General features: G+C 36.1%; 1 protein-coding gene across 9 annotated transcripts in view; it reads left to right on the plus strand.

Annotated features, from left to right (window-relative positions):
• The window catches only part of FANCC (FA complementation group C), a 289,577-nt gene that overhangs the window by 183,032 nt on the left and 86,397 nt on the right, over positions 1–20,148 (plus strand). For all 9 annotated transcript variants that reach the window (XM_035707500.2, XM_035707501.2, XM_035707511.2 and 6 more), the window contains one exon: positions 562–626. In XM_035707500.2, coding sequence (XP_035563393.1) covers positions 562–626 — 65 coding nt within the window. The remainder of the gene's footprint in view (positions 1–561; positions 627–20,148) is intronic.

The following is a 20,148-nucleotide window of genomic DNA, read 5'->3' on the forward strand; positions in this document are numbered from 1 at the left end:
AAAGCAAAATAACAATGTTATTTCATTTAACAATAAAACAACAAGTAACAATGTTGTAAATAGTATTATGTATTTACATCTTAGTATTAAAACTATGTTTTCTTCTGCCTGGAGTTTTAGCCAAATTCAAGAAATTTTAATTTATGATCTTCAAAGTAATGTTATGAGATTTTTAATGTCTGTTAACTATTCTGGTCTTTTAGATACTTTATATGTAAATAGCATTTTTGAAAGATAAAGAACTAAATTAGGAAAGAAAATAAGCTAACTTTAATGTGGTTTTATTTTTAGCAGGTTTGATTTTCTTAGGAACTAATGATATCTGTTGTTCATTTGCTTAAATTGGAATGCAGAATAACAGACATTAAGAATAAACTCCAAGTTATTAGTAAATGTGACTTGGCACTGCTTTCTTTTCATTTTGACAAAGTAAAACAAGGAGAGGACGGGTAGGGGAAGGGTGGGAATCTCAACGGAAATATTACTCACACCAAGAAAAATAGAACTGATGTAATCCTGTTTTGCAGTGTGAGTTAACCTGCAACTGATTTTGTTTTACAGATGGTTTTATCATTAGTGTCTGAACTCCGAGAGAATCATCTTAATGGATTTAACACTCAAAGGCGGTAGGTGTTAAACTAAACATCCCCCTTCTTAAGTTTCAAAATGTATCAGTTTGGTTATGAGAGAAAAATTTTATAATTCTTAGGAAATGCCTGTTCATAGTTAGGGTTATATTCTGTGTGGAGAGATTATTTATACACAGCAAATTGGTGAGTTTTACGAAATTTTCTTTTTTTAATCACTAGTCTTTCAATTTTTATAGAGCAGTAAATCATGCACTGTCTCTTGTGACCCATTGAATAAAAAACCCTATGTATACAGTAGGGAACACAAAGGAAGGGCTCAGCCAGAGTGTATGTATGCATGCGCACATTAAAAATACACAGACAGTATTTACAAGGCAACAGATATTTGATGTGAACATACGACTTATTTTAAGAAACATAATATTCCAAAATCTAAACAAATCAAATAGATTCAGACAAATTAAAAGGCAATTAATCACATTTGCAAAATGTTCTCATTATGTGAGAGAATTCAAAATTTTCTTCAGTGGTGAGTATATAATTTCTTTAAAAAAGATTGTACTTATTCATTTGAGAGAGAGAGAGAACATGAGAAGGGGGAAGGACAGAAGGAAAAGTTGAAGCAGACGCCCCACTGAACTGAGAGCCCAATGTGGGACTCCATCCCAGGTCCTGAGACCATGACCTGAGCTGAAGGCAGACATTTAACCTACTGAGCCACCCACGTGTCCCAGTGAGCATTTCATTTTTAACAAATTATTAACTAAGAGAGTTTGGGGACAAGGGACTTTTGTCCTTGTTTTTTGCTTTTTGTTTGCTTTTGTAAAGCTATTGTCAATTAAAGTTCTATCAGAACTAGCCTTTGCCTTCAACTTATAGGATCCTTTGCATCTGAACTTTAAAATATAAAACTCTTCTAAAAAAAACACTGGAGAAAATCTTCATGACATTGGATTTGGCAGTGATTTTTTTTTATATGACACCATTAGCACAAGCAACAAAGGAAAAATAGATAAATTGGACTTCATTAAAATTATGAATTTTTATGAGTTATAGGATACCACCAAGAAAGCAAAGACAGCCTACTGACTTGGTGAAAACATTTGCAAGTCATGTATCCAATAAGAGATTAATAGTGAAAGAACTGAAACTCAACAACAAAAAACTCAATTCAAAAATGGGCAAGAGAGTTGTTTATACATGTTTCCAAAGATGATGTGCACCTGGCCAGTAAACACATGAAACAGTTGTCAACATCACCAGTTATTAGGGAAATGCAAATCAAAACCACAGTGGGGTTATCACATCACACATATGAGGATGATCTAGAATTTAAAAGACAAGCAAAAATGGAACATAATAAATGCTGGCAGGTAAGTTAAGAAAGTAGAACTCTTGTGCATTGTTGGTGGAAATGTAACAAACTATAGAAATGATTCCTAAAAGGATAGTCTTGCTGTTAAGGATAGTCTTGCCTCTCTCTGTGTTTCTCATGAATAAATAAATAAAAATTTTTTAAGAGATTTTATTTATTCATGAGAGAGAGAGAGAGAGGCAGAGGGAGGAGCAGGCTCCACGCAAGGAACCTGATGTGGAACTTGATCCCAGGACTCCAGGATCACACCCTGGGCCGAAGGCAGATGCCAAGCTGCTGAGCCACCCAGGGATCCCCAAATAAAATCTTTTTAAAAAATGGGTCCATAGTATATTAGGGCTTAGGGATAATGAAAAGCTTTGAGTATAGACTGTGGAGATGGTTCACAGCATGTGAATGTGTTTAATGCCACTACATTGTTACCAAGGACAAGTGATTAAAATAATAGCAGTTATATGTTTTACCACAATAAAAAAATTAAGAAAAAAACCCAAACATGATATTAACAGTATATTCCCTCCGATGATTAAAATTTATTTATTTTTTAAAGATGAATTTATTTATTCATGAGAGACACAGAGGCAGAGACATTGGCAGAGGGAGAAGCAGGAAATGACTAAAATTTTAAACATTTATATCAACCTGTGTTGGAGAAGATATGGAACCACTGGATCTTTCATCTGCTGTGAGAATGTAAAGTAGTATCACCACTTTGGTAAATAGTGTAGCAGTTTTATAAAGTTAGACACACACTTATCATATGACCCACCAACTCCATTCTTGAGTATTCATGACAAGTGAAAAACTTAGGTTGTCAGTAACAAGACAAGTAACCCAGTTAAAAAATAGGCAAAATATTGGAAAATATCATTAAAAAAATCTATACAAATGGCTAATAAGGACATGAATACTTGTATACAGATGTTCATAGCAGCATTATTCATTATAAACTAAAAGTGGAAGTAACTAAAAATATCCATCAACTCATGAATGGATAAACGAAATATGTTATGTCTATACAGTAGAATACTATACCTTACTAAGGAAGGAATGATCTACTGATTCATGTTGCAACATGTATGAACCTCAAAAACATTATGCTTAGTGAAAGAAGACAGTCGCAGAAGACCATATATTATATGATTCCATTCTTATAAAATGTTCAGAATAGGTAAATCTATAGAGACAGAGTAAATTAGCTGTGGCCTAGGGCTGAAGATAGGAACAAAGATTGGCTGCAAATGAGCTCAGAAGATCTTGAGTTGATGGAAATGTCCTAAAAGTAGATCATTAGTGGTAATGGTTGTCCAACTCAGTCATTTATTAAAAAAATCTTTGAATTGAACATTTCAGACAGGTGCATTTTGTGGTATATAAACTATACCTAAAAAGTAATAAGAAGAGTCCTTTAGGGGAGCATGGAAAGCATTTATAATCATTTACTTACAGGTGAGATAGAGACTTTGGTTTTTCCTTGAGGTGAATGTTGAATAATAGAATTAGAAATTTATTAAAAAGGACTTAAAACATTAGTAGGATACAATGTATATGTACACCATACACCAACATCTCAAACTATGTCAAGTTGATGATTTTATTTTAAACTTAACCGAGAATAAATAACCACCAAACACTATTAACAATTGGAAAACATCAGCCAGAGAATTGGAAGATATTTGCAACCTATAAAATAGACAAAAGATTAGAATGAGAAGTATATAAATGCCTCCTGCAAATAAATCATAAAGAGACCAACACTCCAGTACAGAAATGGTACAAGAAATATAAGCAAGTTATTACTAGAAGAAGAAAACAGAATAATAAATTTTAAAAATTCTTTAAGAATGATGTCAGCAAGACAGTAAGTAGAACAGAAAGTCTCAGTTCTTGTTTCTGTACAGAGACACTGATTTAATAGTATATGACCTGGGCAGCCCTGGTGGCGCAGTGGTTTAGCGCCGCCTGCAGCCCGAGTTGTGATCCTGGAGACCGGGGATCGAGTCCCGCATCAGGCTCCCTGCATGCAGCCTGCTTCTCCCTCTGCCTGTGTCTCTGCCTCTTCTCTCTCTCTCTCATAAATAAAATTAAAAAAAAAAAAGTATATGACCCAAAGAGCCTTTATAAGAACTCCAGAAACCAATTAAGTTATAATACCCTAGGCAAGCTCAAAGTCAAAAACAGCATATTGAAATGGATAAGAAAGCCATTTCACATCAACCACAGTAGCCCTTCCCCTAAGCTGGCTCAGCGTTGTGGGATTGGGAGGAAAATTGTAGCTTACAGCCTCTCTCTTGAGGGGGAAAGAAAAGAATGGAATATGTTCAGTGTTCCTGCTTTTTTGGGGAGGCTACATGAGGGACTGGTGTTTCACTTGCTTGACTGACTACTGATGGGGGAACCAGCAGACTTTCAATGCCTGTTCACTGCAGAACATTAGAGAGCCCTCAGCTGCTTTTTGCAGCACCAGAGAACTGGCAGTGCTACAGACAGAGGTAGGCTCTGGGAGAAAACACCCAACTCACAGCTTCTCTCAAGGTGGGGTAGGGGGTGGGAAAGAAGAGTGGAATGTGTATCTTATCTTCTGAAGGAAGCTTCTAGTTTCTGAAGGAGCTACCTTAAGGATTGATTTCGATTTTCCTTGACCTGAAGCAATAGCAGAACCAGCATACTTTGGAGGTCAGAAGGTTGCTGAGAACAAGAGCCTAGTGGCTTTTGGTAGCACAAGAGAACCTGCAGTAACACCGACAAACACCAGAGGGAGGAAGAGATTGCAAACTCCTGAAAAACTGTCAATCTCTCTGAGAAATTACATAAACAATCCTGGAGAAGACACATCCCCAGAAAAGGTTCAAAGGACCCCCAGATTCTCTCACCAGGTTGATTAGTGAAAGTCTTCCCATGTACAAAGGAAGTCCATTAAAGACTGGGAGAAGTAGCTATTTCTTCATCTGCACAAAGCACAACAAAAGATAACATGACAAAGAAACAGGAAAACATGGCCCAATCAAAGGAACAAAATTAATTTGCACAAACCTACCCTAAAGAAGTGGAGAGCTACAACTAACTACCTGGCAAAGAATTAAAAATAATCATCCTAAAGGAGCTCAATGTACTACAATAGAATACAGATATAAACAACTAAATGAAATCAGAAAAATGATGCATAAACAAAATGAGAGTATCAACAGATAGCAGTTATAAAAAATAGATATTATGGAGCTGAAGAATACAATAACTGAATTGAAAAATTCAGTAAAGAAATTCAACAGTAGACTTAGTTAAGCAGTTAACTTGAAGACACGTCACTTGAAATTATCGAATCAATTAGGAAGAATGAAGAAAAGTTAATTAAGCCTAAGAGTTTATGAGACATCATCAAGTGGACCAATTATATGTATTGTGGGAGTCACAGAAGGAGTGAGAGAGAAAGGGACAGAGAACTTAGCAAATCTAAGGAAGGAATTGGACATCCAAATTCAAGAAGCTCAAAGAACTCCCAACAAGAATGAATCCAAAAGGACCTACAGCAAGACATGTTGTAATCAAACTATCAAGGGACAGAGAACATTGACAGCAACAAGAAAGAATACAGTGAATACAATCCCTACAAGAAAGCTATCCAGATTATCAGTGGATTACTCAACAGAAACATTAAGGCCAGAAGGCAATGAAGTGAGATATTCAAAAGTGCTAAAACAAAAACCTGCGAACCAAGATTATTATATTCTGCAAAATGTCCCTCAAAAATGAAGGAGAGATTAAGACTTTCCCAGATAAACAGAAGCTGAGGGAGTTCATCACCACTAGATCAGCCTTATAAGAATTGTCGAAGGGAGTTTTTCAAGTTGAAACAAAAGGACTTTAGGCAACAACCCAGGAGCATACTGAAATATAAAACTCTGGTAAAGATAAATATATAAACGAATGCAAAATTCAGTATTACTGTAATGGTGGTACATATATTACTTTTAAATCTAGTACAAAAGTTAGACAATAAAAGCATAAGAAAGAACTATAACCATAAAATTATGTCAATGGGTACAAAACAAAGAGGTATAAATTATGACATCATAACATAAAGCGTGGGCAGGAGATAGATATAAAGGAGTACAGTTTTTTTTATGTAACTGAAGTTATCATCAGTTTAAAATAGATTGTTATAGGAGCACCTGGGTGGCTCAATTGGTTAAGCATCTGACTTTGACTCAGGTCATGATCCCAGGGTCCTAAGATTGAGCCCCATGTCAGGCTCTCTGCTTACTGGGGAGCCTGCTTCTCCCTCTCCCTCTGCCTGCCACTCCCCCTGCTTGTGCATGCCTGCTCGCTCTCTCTGTCAAATGAATAAATAAAATCTTAAAAAAAAATAGTTTGTTATAACCATAAGATATTTTATATAATCTCCATGGTAGCAACATTTTAGATGTAAGGATATACAGAAACTGAAAAGGGAAAAGATGGAAGAAGATAGTACATGCAGATGTTAATCACAAAAAAACAGACATGGCTCTACTTCTGTAGAATATGTTAAATCAAAAACTGTTACAAGAGACAAAGACCTTACATAATGATAAACAGATCACTTCACCAGTAGGATACAGTAGTTTATAAATATCTGTACACCTAACAGCAGAGTCATCAAAATATATGAAGCAAGCATTGATAGGATTAAAGGGAGAAGTGGAAAGTAACACAATAATCCCATGAGATTTTAATACCTCACTCTCAATAATGTCTAGATCAACCAGACCAAAGATCAGCAAGGAAACAGAACATTTAAAAAAAGAACAACTGAACCCTATAGATACATACAGAATGCTCTATACAGTAACAGCAAAATACATTCTTCTCAAGCACACACACAACATCCTCCAGATAGATCATGTTAGGTTACAAAAAAGTCCTAACAGATGTAAGATTAAAAGTTTACCAAGGACTTTTCCAGCCACAAAGGTATGAAATTAGAAATTGTTAGTAAGAGGAAAACTGGAAAATTCACAAACACATGCAAATTATATGAAACACTCTTGAACAACCGATGGGCCAGAGAAGAAATCACACGAGAAATCAGAAAATATGTTAATATAAATAAAAATGAAAATACAGTATACCAAAAAGTATAGGATGAGGGAAAACTAATATTAAGAGGAAAGGATATAGCAGTAAACATGTTCTTTAAACATGTTTAAAGATCTGAAATCAGCAACCTAATTTTATACCTCAAGGCACTAGAAAAAGAATAAACTAAACCCAAAGATAGCAAAAGGAATTGAAATAATAAAGTTTACAACAGAAATGAACTGGAGAGAGAATAGAAAAAAAAGGAATTACATTTTTCAAAAGATCAAGAAAATTGATAGACCCTTAACTAGACTAAGAAAATGAGTGAGAAGACTCAACAAGTGTCAAAAATGAGAGAGAAGACATTACAACTTGTGGCAGAGAAATAAAAAGAATAAGAGACTGTGGAGGAGGAGTTAAGATGGCAGAGAAGTAGGAAATTGTAAACTTGTCTTTGGAATTTAGCTAGATAGTTATCAGATCACTCTGAACACCTGTAAAATCAACTGGAGATCTGAGAAAAGAAATGCTGCAATTCTACAAATAGAAAAGCGACTATTTTTTGGAAAGTAGAAGGCACAGAGATGTGACTCCAGGGTGATATATAGGAGGATATAGTGGAGGGGAGGGAGCTGGCTTAAGGAGGCAAAGTGTAATAAGCAGTGGAGCTCAAAATCAGAACTTTTAGAAGTCTGCTAGTAGGGGACATCTCTGGCTGAAAGGTGCTCAGGTAGCGAAGCAAGGTGGAATCCCAGGTGGGTCAGTGTGATCTCAGGGTCCTCAGGATCACAAGAAGAATGGGGGTGTCTGAGGGTAGCAGAGTTCTCAGGCATTGGAGCAGGGAAGCTGGCTGAAAACAGCACATCTAGGTATGGGCTTTTTACTCCGTGTTGCCATAAACCACAAACTGCTGCATGATTGGGCCGCACTCTCCTGGCAGGGCCCAGCAAGAGCAGAAGTGTGGCAAAACCCACCCCCCACCTCCCTGAGGAGGAATAGCATGGGTCCCCACGTGGCAGAAGTCCATAAAATTTGGAAACTGAAACTCAGTCGAGTGCCTGAGATAAAAATGCTCAGTCATAGGCTGGGTGAACACAGAGTTATGATAGAAACCAGGGAGACAAGAGTGATGGACTACTTCACTGTGAGGACTCATTGAAGAGTGAGCCTCAGACTTTCAGCTCTGGGACTAGAGAGTGGGGAATCGCCATATTCATCAAGCCCATGGGTGCTGAAAGTTTCCAGGGAGGAAAACAACACCACTTAGTGCAACCTAGAGCTGCTTACACTGAGCCTGGCCCCGTGGCAAGAAAGGCACATGTCCACAAGTGCAGGGGCACCTGAGAATCACCCTAATAGGCCCCTCCCCAAGAAGGCCAGCAGAAACAATTAGCTGGCACCAAGTTTACTCATCATAGAGACCTGCAAGGCTTTAGCTCTTGGGGAAAACAGTATATAGCATTTGTGGGCTTTTTAAAATTCTTATTTTGTTTTGTTTTTGTTTTCTTTTGGTTTGCTTTATTCTTTTTCTGTTGTTACTGTTGTCTTCTCTCTCTTTCTTCTGTTCCTTACTGGACAAAATGATGAGATGGAGAAATTCACCCCAAAAGAAAGAACAGGAGGTAGTATTCACTGCCAAAGATTTAATCAATATGGATATAAGTAAGATGTCTGAATTAGAATTTAAAAGAATGATTACAAAGTTACTAGCTGGGCTTGGAAAAGCCTAGAAGGCACTAGAGAATCCCTTACTATAGAAATAAATAAAATTTCAGTCAGACTGAAATAAAAAATGCTGTTACTGAAATGCAGTCCCAAATGAAGGCTCTAAAAGTGAGGATAGGGATCCCTGGGTGGCTCAGCAGTTTAGCACTGCCTTTGGCCCAGGGCGCGATCCTGGGGTCCCGGGATCGAGTCCCACGTTGGGCTCCCGGCATGAGCCTGCTTCTCCCTCCTCCTGTGTCTCTGCCTCTTTCTCTCTCTATGTCTATCATAAATAAATAAATATTTTAAAAAAATAAAAAAATGAAAGTGAGGATAAATGAGGAAGAAGAGAAAGTGACACAGAAGATAAAATGATGGAAAATAAAGAAACTGAAAAGAATAGAGAAGGACAACTTCTGGGTCACGAAGAGAGACTGAGAGCTCAGCGATTCCATAAAGTGAAGTAATATCTGGATAACAGAGGGTTCCGGAAGATAAAGAGAGGGAGGAAGGGGCAGAAGGTTTATTTGAACAAATTATAGATGAGAATTTCCCTAATCTGGGGAAGGAAACAGGCATTCAAGTCCATAAGGCACAGAGAATCCCCCTCAAAATCAGTAACAACAGACCAGCACCTTGATACATAATTTTGAAGTTTGCAAATTTCAAAGATAAAGAGAAAATCCTGAAAGCAGCTCAGGACACGAGGTCCTTAACCTATAAGGATAGACACATAAGGCTGGCAGCAGACTTGTCTGTCCACAGAGACCTGACAGGCCAGAAAGAACTGGCATGATATATTCAGGTGCTAAATGGCAAAAATAGGTAGTTAATAATACTTTATCCAGCAGGGCTGTCATTCAGAATAGAAGGAGAGACATAGAGGGTTTGCAGGATAAACAAAAACTAAAGGAATTTTTGAATACTAAACCAGAATTGCAAGAAATATTAAAGGATATCCCTTTGAGAGAAGAGAGAGCACAAAAGTAACAAAGACCAGAAAGGAACAATCTATCGAAATAGCAACATTATAGGTAATACAACGGAAGTAAATTTATATCCTTCAAAAATTACTCTGAATATAAATGAGCTAAATGCTCCAATCAAAAGACATAGGATATCACAATGGATTTAAAAAAACAAAAGAAAACAAAATAAAAACAAGATCCATCAATATGCCATTTACAAGAGACTCATTTTAGGCCCAAAGACACTTACAGATTGAAAGTGAGGGGGGTGGAGAACCATTTGTCATGCCAGTAGACATCAAAAGAAAGCTAGAGTAGCAGTCCTTCTATCAAACTAACTTTTAAACCAAAGAGTGTAATAAAAGATGAAGTAGGACATTTTATCATAATAAAAGGATCTATCCAACAAGAAGAGTAATAATTGTGAATATTTATGCCCCTAACTAGGGAGCAGCCAAACAAACCAGGTAATTAACAAAGTTAAAGGAACTCATTGATAATAATACAGTAATAGTGAGAGACTTTAATACCCCACTCATAGCAATGGACAGATCATCTAGGCAGAAGATCAACAAGGAAACTTTATCCTAAAGCAGCAGAATACAATTCTTCTGGAGTGCGTATGGAACATACTCCAGAATAGACCACGTACTGGGTCACAAATCAGGTCTTAACTGGTACAAAAAGATTGAGATTATACCATGCATATTTTCAGAAACAGCACTTTAGAATTTGAACCCAATCATAAGAAAAATTTTGGAAGGACCACAAATACCTGGAGGTTAAAGAGCATCCTACTAAAGAATGAATAGGTCAACCAGGAAACTAAATAAGAATTTAAAAATATACTTCTAAGCAAATGAAAAGGAAAACATGACAGTTCAAAACCTTTGGGATGCAGCAAAGACAGTCCTGCAAGGGAGTTTATAGCAATACAGGCCTTTCTCAAGAAATGAGAAGTCTCAAATATACAACCTAAACTTATACCTAAAGGAACTGGAAAAAGAACAGCAGGAGAAGAGAAATAATAAAGACTAGAGCAGAAATCAGTGATAGGGAAACCAGAAAAACAGTAGAACAGATGAATGAAACTATGGGCTGGTTCTTTTTTTTTTAATTTTTTTAATTTTTTTAATTTTTTTAATTTTTAATTTTTAATTTTTAATTTTTTTATGGGCTGGTTCTTTGAAAGAATTAATAAGATGGGTAACCCCTAGCCAGACTTACCAAAATGAAAAGAGAAAGGACCCCCCAAAAAATCATAAATGAAAGGGGAGATCACAACCAACATTGAAGAAATACAATTATAAGAGAATATTATGAGCAATTATATCCCAATAAATTAGGCAATCTGGAAGAAATGGATGCATTCCTAGAAACATATAAACTACCAAAATCGAAACAGGAAGAAATAGAAAACCTTGAACAGACCTATAACTAGCAAAGAAATAGAATCAGTAATCAAAAACCTCCCAAAAACTAAGAGTCTAGGGCTAGATAGCTTCCCAGGGGAATTCTACTGGCCAATTAAAGAAGAATTAATACCTTTTCTTCTGAAACTGTTTTAGAAAATAAGAAATGGAAGAAAAACTTACAAACTCTATGAGGCTAGCATTCCTTGATCACAAAACCAAAGACTCCATTAAAAAGGAGGATTACAGACCAATGTCCCTGATGAACATGGAGGTAAGCATTGTCACCAAGAAACTAGGCAATAGGATCCAACAGTATATTCAAAGAATTACTCACCACGACCAAGTGGGATTTATTCCTGGACTACAAGAGTGGCTGAACATTTGCAAATCAATGTGATATACCACATTAACAACAACAACAAAAAAAAATGGACAAGAACCATATGATCTCAGTAGATGCAGAAAAAACATTTGACAAAATACAGCATCCTTTCTTGATTGACAACTCCGCAGTGTAGGGATATTGTGAACATACCTTAATATCATAAAAATCATATATGAAAAACCCACAGTGAACATCATACTCAACAGGGATAAATGAAGAGCTTTTCCCCTAAGGTCAGGAACATGACAGGGATGTCCACCCTTACCACTGTGTTTCAACATAGTACTGAAAGTCCTAGCTTCAGTAATCACACAGTAAAAAGAAATAAAAGATAGCCACATTTTGGCAAAGAAGACCTAAAACTTTAACTCTTTGCAGACAACATGATACTCTATGTAGAAAACCCAAATGTCTCTGCCCAGAAATTGCTAGAACTGATACTGGAATTCAGCAAAGTCACAGCATATAAAATCAGTGTACATAAGTCATTTGCATTTTTATACACTAATAATGAGACAGAAGAAAGAGAAATCAAGGAACTGGTCCCATTTACAATTGCATTGAAAACCGTAAGATATCTAGGAATAAACCTAACTAAAGAGGTAAAAGATCTGTACTCTTGAAAACTATAGGACACTTATGAAAGAAATTGAGGAAGATGCAAAGACATGGAAAAAACATTCCATGCTCATGGATTGGAAGAACAAATATTGTTAAAATGTCTATGCTACCCAAAGCAATCTACACATTGAGTGCGCTTCCTATCAAAATACCGTGAACATTTTTCACAGAACTGGAACCAACAATTCTAAAATTTGTATGGAACCAGAAAAGACCCCGAGTAGCCAAAGGACTGTTGAAAAGAAAAACAAAGCTGAAGGCACCACAATTCCAGCTGTATTACAGAGCTGTAAAATCAGGGGCACCTGGGTGGCTCAGTGGTTGAGCATCTGCCTTTGGCTCAGGTTGTAATCCCCAGGGTCTTGGGATCGAGTCCCACATCAGGCTCCCTGAGTGAGCCTGCTTCTCCCTCTGCCTATGTCTCTGCCTCTCTCTCTCTGGCTCTCATGAATAAATAAATAAATCTTTTAAGAAAAAATGCAGAGCTGTGATCGTTAAGATAGTGTATGGTCCGGGCATAAAAACAGACACATAGATCAATGGAACAGAATAGAGAACCCAGAACTGGACCCTCAACTCTGTGGCCAACTAATCTTCCACAAAGCAAAAAAGAATATCCAATGGAAAAAAGTCTCTTCAACAAATGGTGTTGGGAAAACTGGACAGCCATATGCAGAAGAATGAAACTGGACCACTTCCTTACACCATATAGAAAAATAAACTCAAAATGGATGAAATACCTAAATGTGAGACCTAAGGAGAACACAGGTGGCAACCTCTTTGACCTAGGCCACAGCAACTTGCTAGACTCTCCAAAGGCAGGAGAAACAAAAGCAAAAATGAAGTATTGGGATTTCATGAAGATAAAAAGCTTTTGCACAGCAAAGGAAATAATGAATGAGACTAAAAGGCAATCTGCGGAATGGGAGAAGACATTTGTCAATATTTTATCAGATAAAGGGCTAGTGTCCAAAATTTATAGTTACTCAAACTCAACACTGAAAAAACTAAACTCTAGTCAAGAAATGGGCAGAAGACAAGAGCAGACATTTCTCCAAAGAAGACCTACAAATGGCCAACAGACACATGAAAAAATACTCAACATCACTCAGCGTCAGGGGAATACAAATTGAAACCACAGTGAGATACCACGTCACACCAATCAGAATGGCTAAAATGAGCAACTCAGGAAACAACAGATGTTGGTGAGGATTCAGAGAAAGGGGAACCCTTTTGTAGAAATGCAAGCTGGTGCAGCCACTCTGGAAAACAGTGTGGAGGTTCCTCAAGAAGTTAAAAATAGAGTTACCCTATGACCCAGCAATTGCACTACTAGGTATTCATCCAAAGAATACAAACAAAGTGATTGAAAGGGGTACATGCACCCTGTTGTTTATAGCAGCGATGTCCACAATAGTCAAACTATGAAAGAGCCCAGATTCCATTGGCAGATGAATGGATAAAGAAAAGGTGGTAAATGTATATACAATGGAATATTATTCAACTATCAAAAAGAATGAAATCTTGTCATTTGCAATGATGTGGATAGAACTAAAGGGTATTATGCTAAGTGAGGTAAGTCAGAGAAACACAAATACCATATGATTTCACTAGTGTGGGATTTAAGAAACAAAACAGATGAACATAAGGAATAGGAAAGAAAAAATGAGACAAAACATGGAAGAAATCATAAGAGACTTAACTATAGGAAACATACTGAGGGTTGCTAGAGGGGAAGTGGGTGGGCAGATGGGGTAATTGAGTTCTGGGCATTAGCACTTGATACATGAGCACTGGGTGTTGTATGCAACTGATGAATCACTAAATTCTACCTCTGAAACTAATAATACAGTATATGTTAAATTGAATTTAAATAAGAAAATTTAAAAAAAAAAGAATAAGAGACTACTATGAATAATTATATTGTAACAAATTGGATAACCTAAATGAAATGGTTAACTTTTTAATAAACATATAACCTACCAAAAGTGAATCATAAATTTTGAAAATCTGAACAGATTTGTAACAGGAAGGAGATTGAATAAGTAATCACAAACTTCCCAACAAAGAAAAGCCCAGGACCAGGTGGTTTCACTAGAGTATTCTACCAAATATTTAAAGAATTAACACCAATCCTTATCAAACTCTTTCAAGTAATTGAAGAGGAGGGAACATTTCAAAACTCACTGTATGAGGCTAGCATTACCCTGATACCAAAATCAGATAAAGACACCAGAAAAAAAACTATAGGTTTGTTGAATGATGTGTAAAAATCCCCATGAGTATAAAAGCAAACCAAAATAAAAAATACATGAAAAAGATCATGCAACATGGCCAAATGGGATTTATTCCTACCATACCAAGATGGTTCAACATCTAAAAACCATTTAGTGTAATACACCATATTAGCCGAATGATGAACAAAACCACATCATGATAATTTCAATTAAAGCAGAAAAAACTATTCAGTACTCTTTCATGATAATTATGATTATGTCATAATCATCTGATGATTATGATTCATGACATTCAACAAAGAATACAAGGAAACTACTTCAACAAAATAAAGACCATGTATGAAAAGCCTGCAGCTATAACATCTTACTCCATGGTAAAGGACCAAATTTTTTTCCTTCTAAAATCAGGAACAAAGCAAGGATACATCTCTCTCACCACTTCTTTTTAAGAAAGTACTGGAAGTACTGGAGCAGTTGGGCAAAACAAAGAAACAAAAGGCATCCAAGTTTTATTTTGTTTTAAGATTGTATTTATTTATTTATTTATTTAGAGACTGTGTGCATGTGCACAATAGGGTAGGGGCAGAGGGGAAGGGAAAGAGAGTGAGAATCTCCAGCAGACTTCGCACTGAGGGCAGAGCCCGATGCTCAGCCCTTGGGATGCTCCCACTACCCCAAGATCATGACTTGAGCAGAAACTAAGAGTAGGACACTTAACTAACAGAGCCATCCAGGTGCCCCAAAACATTAAAAAAAAATTATCTTTACAATTTATTTATTTATTTTAGAAAGTGTGCTGGGGGGGAGGGGGGAACAGAGGGAAGAGAGAGATAGAGTCCTAAGCTGACTACACTGAGCACAGAGCCAGAGGTAGGGCTTGATATCACAACCCTGATATCAGGAGCTGAGTTGAAATTAATAGTCAGACACTTAACTGACTGCACCACCGAGGCGCCTCTCACGGCATCCAAAATTTAAGGGACAGTTTACACTGTAAATGACCTGATCTTATATCTAGAAACCCTAAAGACTCCACGGAAAAACTGTTAAAACTACTAACTGAATTCAGTAAAGTTACAGGATGCAAAATCAATACTCAAATATCAATTGTGCTTTTATACACAATGGAGTGCTTTTTAGCACTCCAGTAGATATTCTTTAAAGCCCACTTATAATAGCATCTAAAAGGACAAAATAACTGGGAATAAATGTAAAGAGATGAAAGACTTGTATGCTGCAAACTAGATTCGCTGAAAAAAATTAAGTATGACACAAATAAATGAGAAGGCATTCTGTGTTGAGGGATTAGAAGACTTACTATTGTTAATATGTCCATACTACCCCAAGCAGTCCATAGATAAGGTGCAGTCCTATTAAAATCCAAATGGCATTTTTCTTTTGTAGAAACAGAAAAAAAAAAAAGCCCTAAAATTCATATAGAATTTTAGAGGACTCCCAAATAGCCAACAATCTTGAAAAGAAATACAAAGGTAGAGGCCTCACACTTCTGGATTTCAAAAACATATCCAAAGCTGTAGTCATTAAGGCACTTTGGTACTGGTGTAAAGCCAGACACATAGACCCATGGAACAGAATAGCAAGGAAGTTGCAAAAATGATACCCATAATGTCATAAAACAATACACACATACAAAGTAAAAGCATTAAAACTAGACAGAAAGGACTCATATCATTAGGAGAGTGCTAACTCCTGAGAAGAAGAAGAGGAGGAAATGGGACAGGAGAAGGGTATTTTAAATATAATTGAAACATTTTTATATCTTTAAAACATCAACTGGAAACATCGGTAAAATATTAGCATAGTAAAATCTTGGCAATGAGTACAGTTGATGTTCTAATAATTTCCTACTTTTTCTGTACATTGTAATTTTATAATTAAACTTTTCAAAAATGTTTTTGAAACATTTTTGAAAAGTTTCAAAACTCCTGTTTTCAAATACAGTATTAGCTAATAAAATCCTAAAAAGTAAAGCTAATATTCATAATAAAGGAATAATTTCCTGTCTCAGGTTATTTATTTCCAAAATAGTAGATATAGTTCTTGAAAAAAAAATCATCTTTAGTCAGCCTCAGATTGCTTAATATTTATTCCTCTCTGCTGTTTTTTTCCCCTTTATTTAAATCTTTTTCCATTGTACCCATTATTTGATTTTACTGGTCTTTCAGATTCTTTCTTCAGAATATGTACTTTTCATTTTCTCCCCCTTAGACAGAAAAGGATAGCAGTTTAAAAAGGCATCTAAACTTCATGGACCACAATTAGGAAAGCCTGCTGGAAGCTATTCGCTAATATGCTCTTTGCATCTGAGAAATTTCCATTTGTGCCAGATTGGGTCATTTTGTGGGGCAGGTTCATTCCCAAATTTATGATTGTTTCTTCAGTAAGGATGTGTTTTTTTTCAAAAACAATATGTACCTATTCCTCAATGCAGAGCAAAGTTTACTGAAGAATGTCCATGCTGGCACTCTGGCTGTCAGTAGTAGCAAGTATAAATGGTGATTAACTTGGTTAGTAGTTTAAAAACATTTTTAGTCAAAGCAAATCAATGATGTAATTAGTAAAATTCTTAATTGAATTTACCAAGAGTATGAAATGCTTGTGCTAGTCGAATGTCCTCTGGACACTGACATGTCTGATACATCCCTAATTTGCTCTGTTGAATAATGTTGACTATGGACTCTTAATGTTTAGAATCAATTTTAGAATTCAACAAGAAATGTCTTGCAGGTATTTTTTTGAATGTGTTGCATTTTTAGAGAAATTTGATCTCTTGAATTAAGTTCATTTACACCTATCAGAAGATTGAATTTAAAAAGCAATTTGATGCTCAGCAGCCTTTTTGAGTCTCTTATTAGCTTTTAAAGTCCTCTTTTAAGAAGGAAAGTTCTTAAATCAGGAAGTTCTGTTCTCCATCTGTAAGAGAACCTGGATCCCTTAAAGCTTATGTGAGACTCAGAACTCCACGTGTACAGTTCTCTAGTGAAATATAAGTCAAAATAAGTGTGTTCTGTGGTCTCAAGTAGAAACTGATTTCATGAAATCAGGTAGTAGAATGGCATCATGATAACATTTGTAGGAGCAGCCAAACATGCTAGAGCCAGTATAGTTGTTGCTGTTATAAGTTATAATAATAACTACAATATGCAGCATCATAATATATAAATTTCCCCTACTATATTTATCTGAAGTTATTTGTACATTTTTAAGGTTTAAAAGTCAAAAAAGTTGAATAAGAATTGAGTATAGTGGGGAAACTACTTTCTGGTATACATGAATGTAGATATTCCCGTTATTTATGAGACTTAAATTTTATCATTACTTTCCTTCCCTGAGGAAGACTTGAAATATTCAAGCCACCAAGAGCCTCTCGAACGTAAACACCATATAAGCAGTGCAATTCTATTTTTCTCTCTTTTTTTTTTATAGAGGGCATCTGTACATTTTTTTTTACTTTTTGCTACTTTTAAATGTTTAAAGTTCATTTCAAAAGACTCAAAAGTCTTGTAGAAAGTGTAGAAATTAATTTCATAACTTCAGTGCATAAAATGTCAGAGGAACAAAAAATAGGAAAATATATTTGGTTTCCTTTTGCATTATTTTTAGAGGCCTTATAAATGGTCTTGTCATAGCATTTAAATACAATTTCACTTGCCACCAACTAAAATCAACAACTCAGTGACAGAGTGTTTAAATTCTCTTCTGTTCTTAGCTATAAACTGTCAGTCTAGAGGGAATGACATTTTGGACTTTGAGAGCATCATCAGTTTATTTTGTAGTTCTATCGTTTGTTGCAGATGGTTTGGAAGCTTCAGTATAGCCACATGGGAATGATGTTTCCAGCAGTATATGGTTACTGTTGAGCCTTCTGCAGTTCAATTCTTGTGCAAAAATCATTTGGAAGTGCTGCTCTGGCAATCAATCAAGACATAATGCTTAGTGTAATCCAGTTTGGAAAGTGTTGTGTAACTGGTTGAAGTTGGACCTCCACACTCTTGGCAAGCTTCAGACCAAAAAGGTACTTTGAAGCCCTTCAGAAGATCATCAGTTGACCTTGCCTGCATTTTGGTAGAACCAAGAGTTACCTAAATTGATATGAGTCTTTAGAATTTTTCAGGAAAATTCTCTTTTCAGCCTTAATTGGGAGATATACTCTGCAGCCCATAAACTTCAGTGCTTGATAAATGCCCTTGGTGCCAGGGTTGGCTTTTCCACACACCTAATAGCTAGTGATAGTCTTTGACTCCTCTCTTTTAAGGTAATAAGAGAATGGTAAGAATTTTAAGATAATGAGAAAAAAGCTTCTCTTACAGGTCTTTTAGGGAGGAGGATTGCTGAAGGGTAAGATTACCACCTCTCTGCTTCTTTATTTCAGAGTTCTGGATTTATTATGAGTATACATAACTATTTTTCCATTTCTCAAACATTTGCAGAGCCCTTTATGCCAAATATTCTGCTAGATTGTGTGCAAAATATACCAGAAAAAAAACATTTAAACACACACACAATGTTAACAACTCTCCCTTTCTCCTATCCTACCCAGTAAGTTCATAAATTCCAAAAATTTAAGATATTTACAACTCAAGCTAAATGTATCTTTTCATTAAACTTAGATGATGGACTTTTAAACACATGAATTGTTTTTAGATCTAAAACCACTTTGATGTAGGTTAGAGAAAGGTGGTAAAGCATTGTGGAAGATACTGTTGTTGAAGAGACCTCAGTCAATTTGGAAAGTGGTATAGAACAAGAAGTGAATTTTAGAAAAGGTGATTATTTGAGGAGAAAAGACAAACTGTTCACTCATAAGAAGAAATCATTTTGTAGTTTTGACAAAAATTTATCTCTGAGAATTTAACTGTTCATTATCAAGAAAATAATACAGCTCAATTGAAAATTTATAGGAATTAACAAAAATCTTAAATCATTTCTACATGTCTCCTTAAAGTGTTCAGATTATTACTAAACATTGATATTTTCTTCTGCGGACTGTTACTGAAGAAGTAGTATAGAGCAGCATTTCTCAGGCTTCAGTGTGCATAAGGATTATCTCATGTTAAGATTTAATAAGCAAATTTCTTGGCTCTACTCATTCTGGTGATTCTGAGGACCATATTTTTGAAGTAGCTCTGGTGTAGACTACTTTGCCAGATCTTGAAGATTAAAGTGCAAGACCTTGGATGCCTCACTTGGTTAGGCATCTGACTCTTGGTTTATGCTCAGGTCATGATTTCATGATCTCATGGGTTGCGGGGTCAAGCCACGCATTATTGGGCTCTACGCTCAGCAGAGAGTCTGCTTGAGGATTCTCTCCCTCTGCTCTTCCCCCCATTCACACTCGTGCTGTCTCTCTCAAATTAAAAAGAAAATCTTTAAAAAAAATGAAGTGCAAGATCTATGAAGAATAGTGGCTCTCATAATCTAATTAGGAGAGAATAAGATGAAAATATGCAAGAGACTAAATCAGGTAATGAATGAAGTTCATGCATGGCCTAGCATTCTCTTTATATTCCCAACTCCTAGAAATGATGGGGTAATTTTAACAAGTATATAATACTGTAAAACGAGCATTTGATGACCACAAATTATAGGATAGGTTTCAAATGGCAGATAGTGAGATAATTTTGAAGGAAAATATCACAGCCCAAAAAGCTTGCAAGAGAGGACTACTGCAAAGGTGCAAATAATGTTGGGGTGGAGCAGGAAGGTACCTGGCCGCCAACAAGACAGCTTGTTGGACTATTGCAATTCATAGAAGTTGGCTAAGGGCCAGGTCC

Source organism: Canis lupus, chromosome 1 (assembly GCF_003254725.2).
Source record: "Canis lupus dingo isolate Sandy chromosome 1, ASM325472v2, whole genome shotgun sequence".
Classification (NCBI taxonomy): Eukaryota; Metazoa; Chordata; class Mammalia; order Carnivora; family Canidae; genus Canis; species Canis lupus.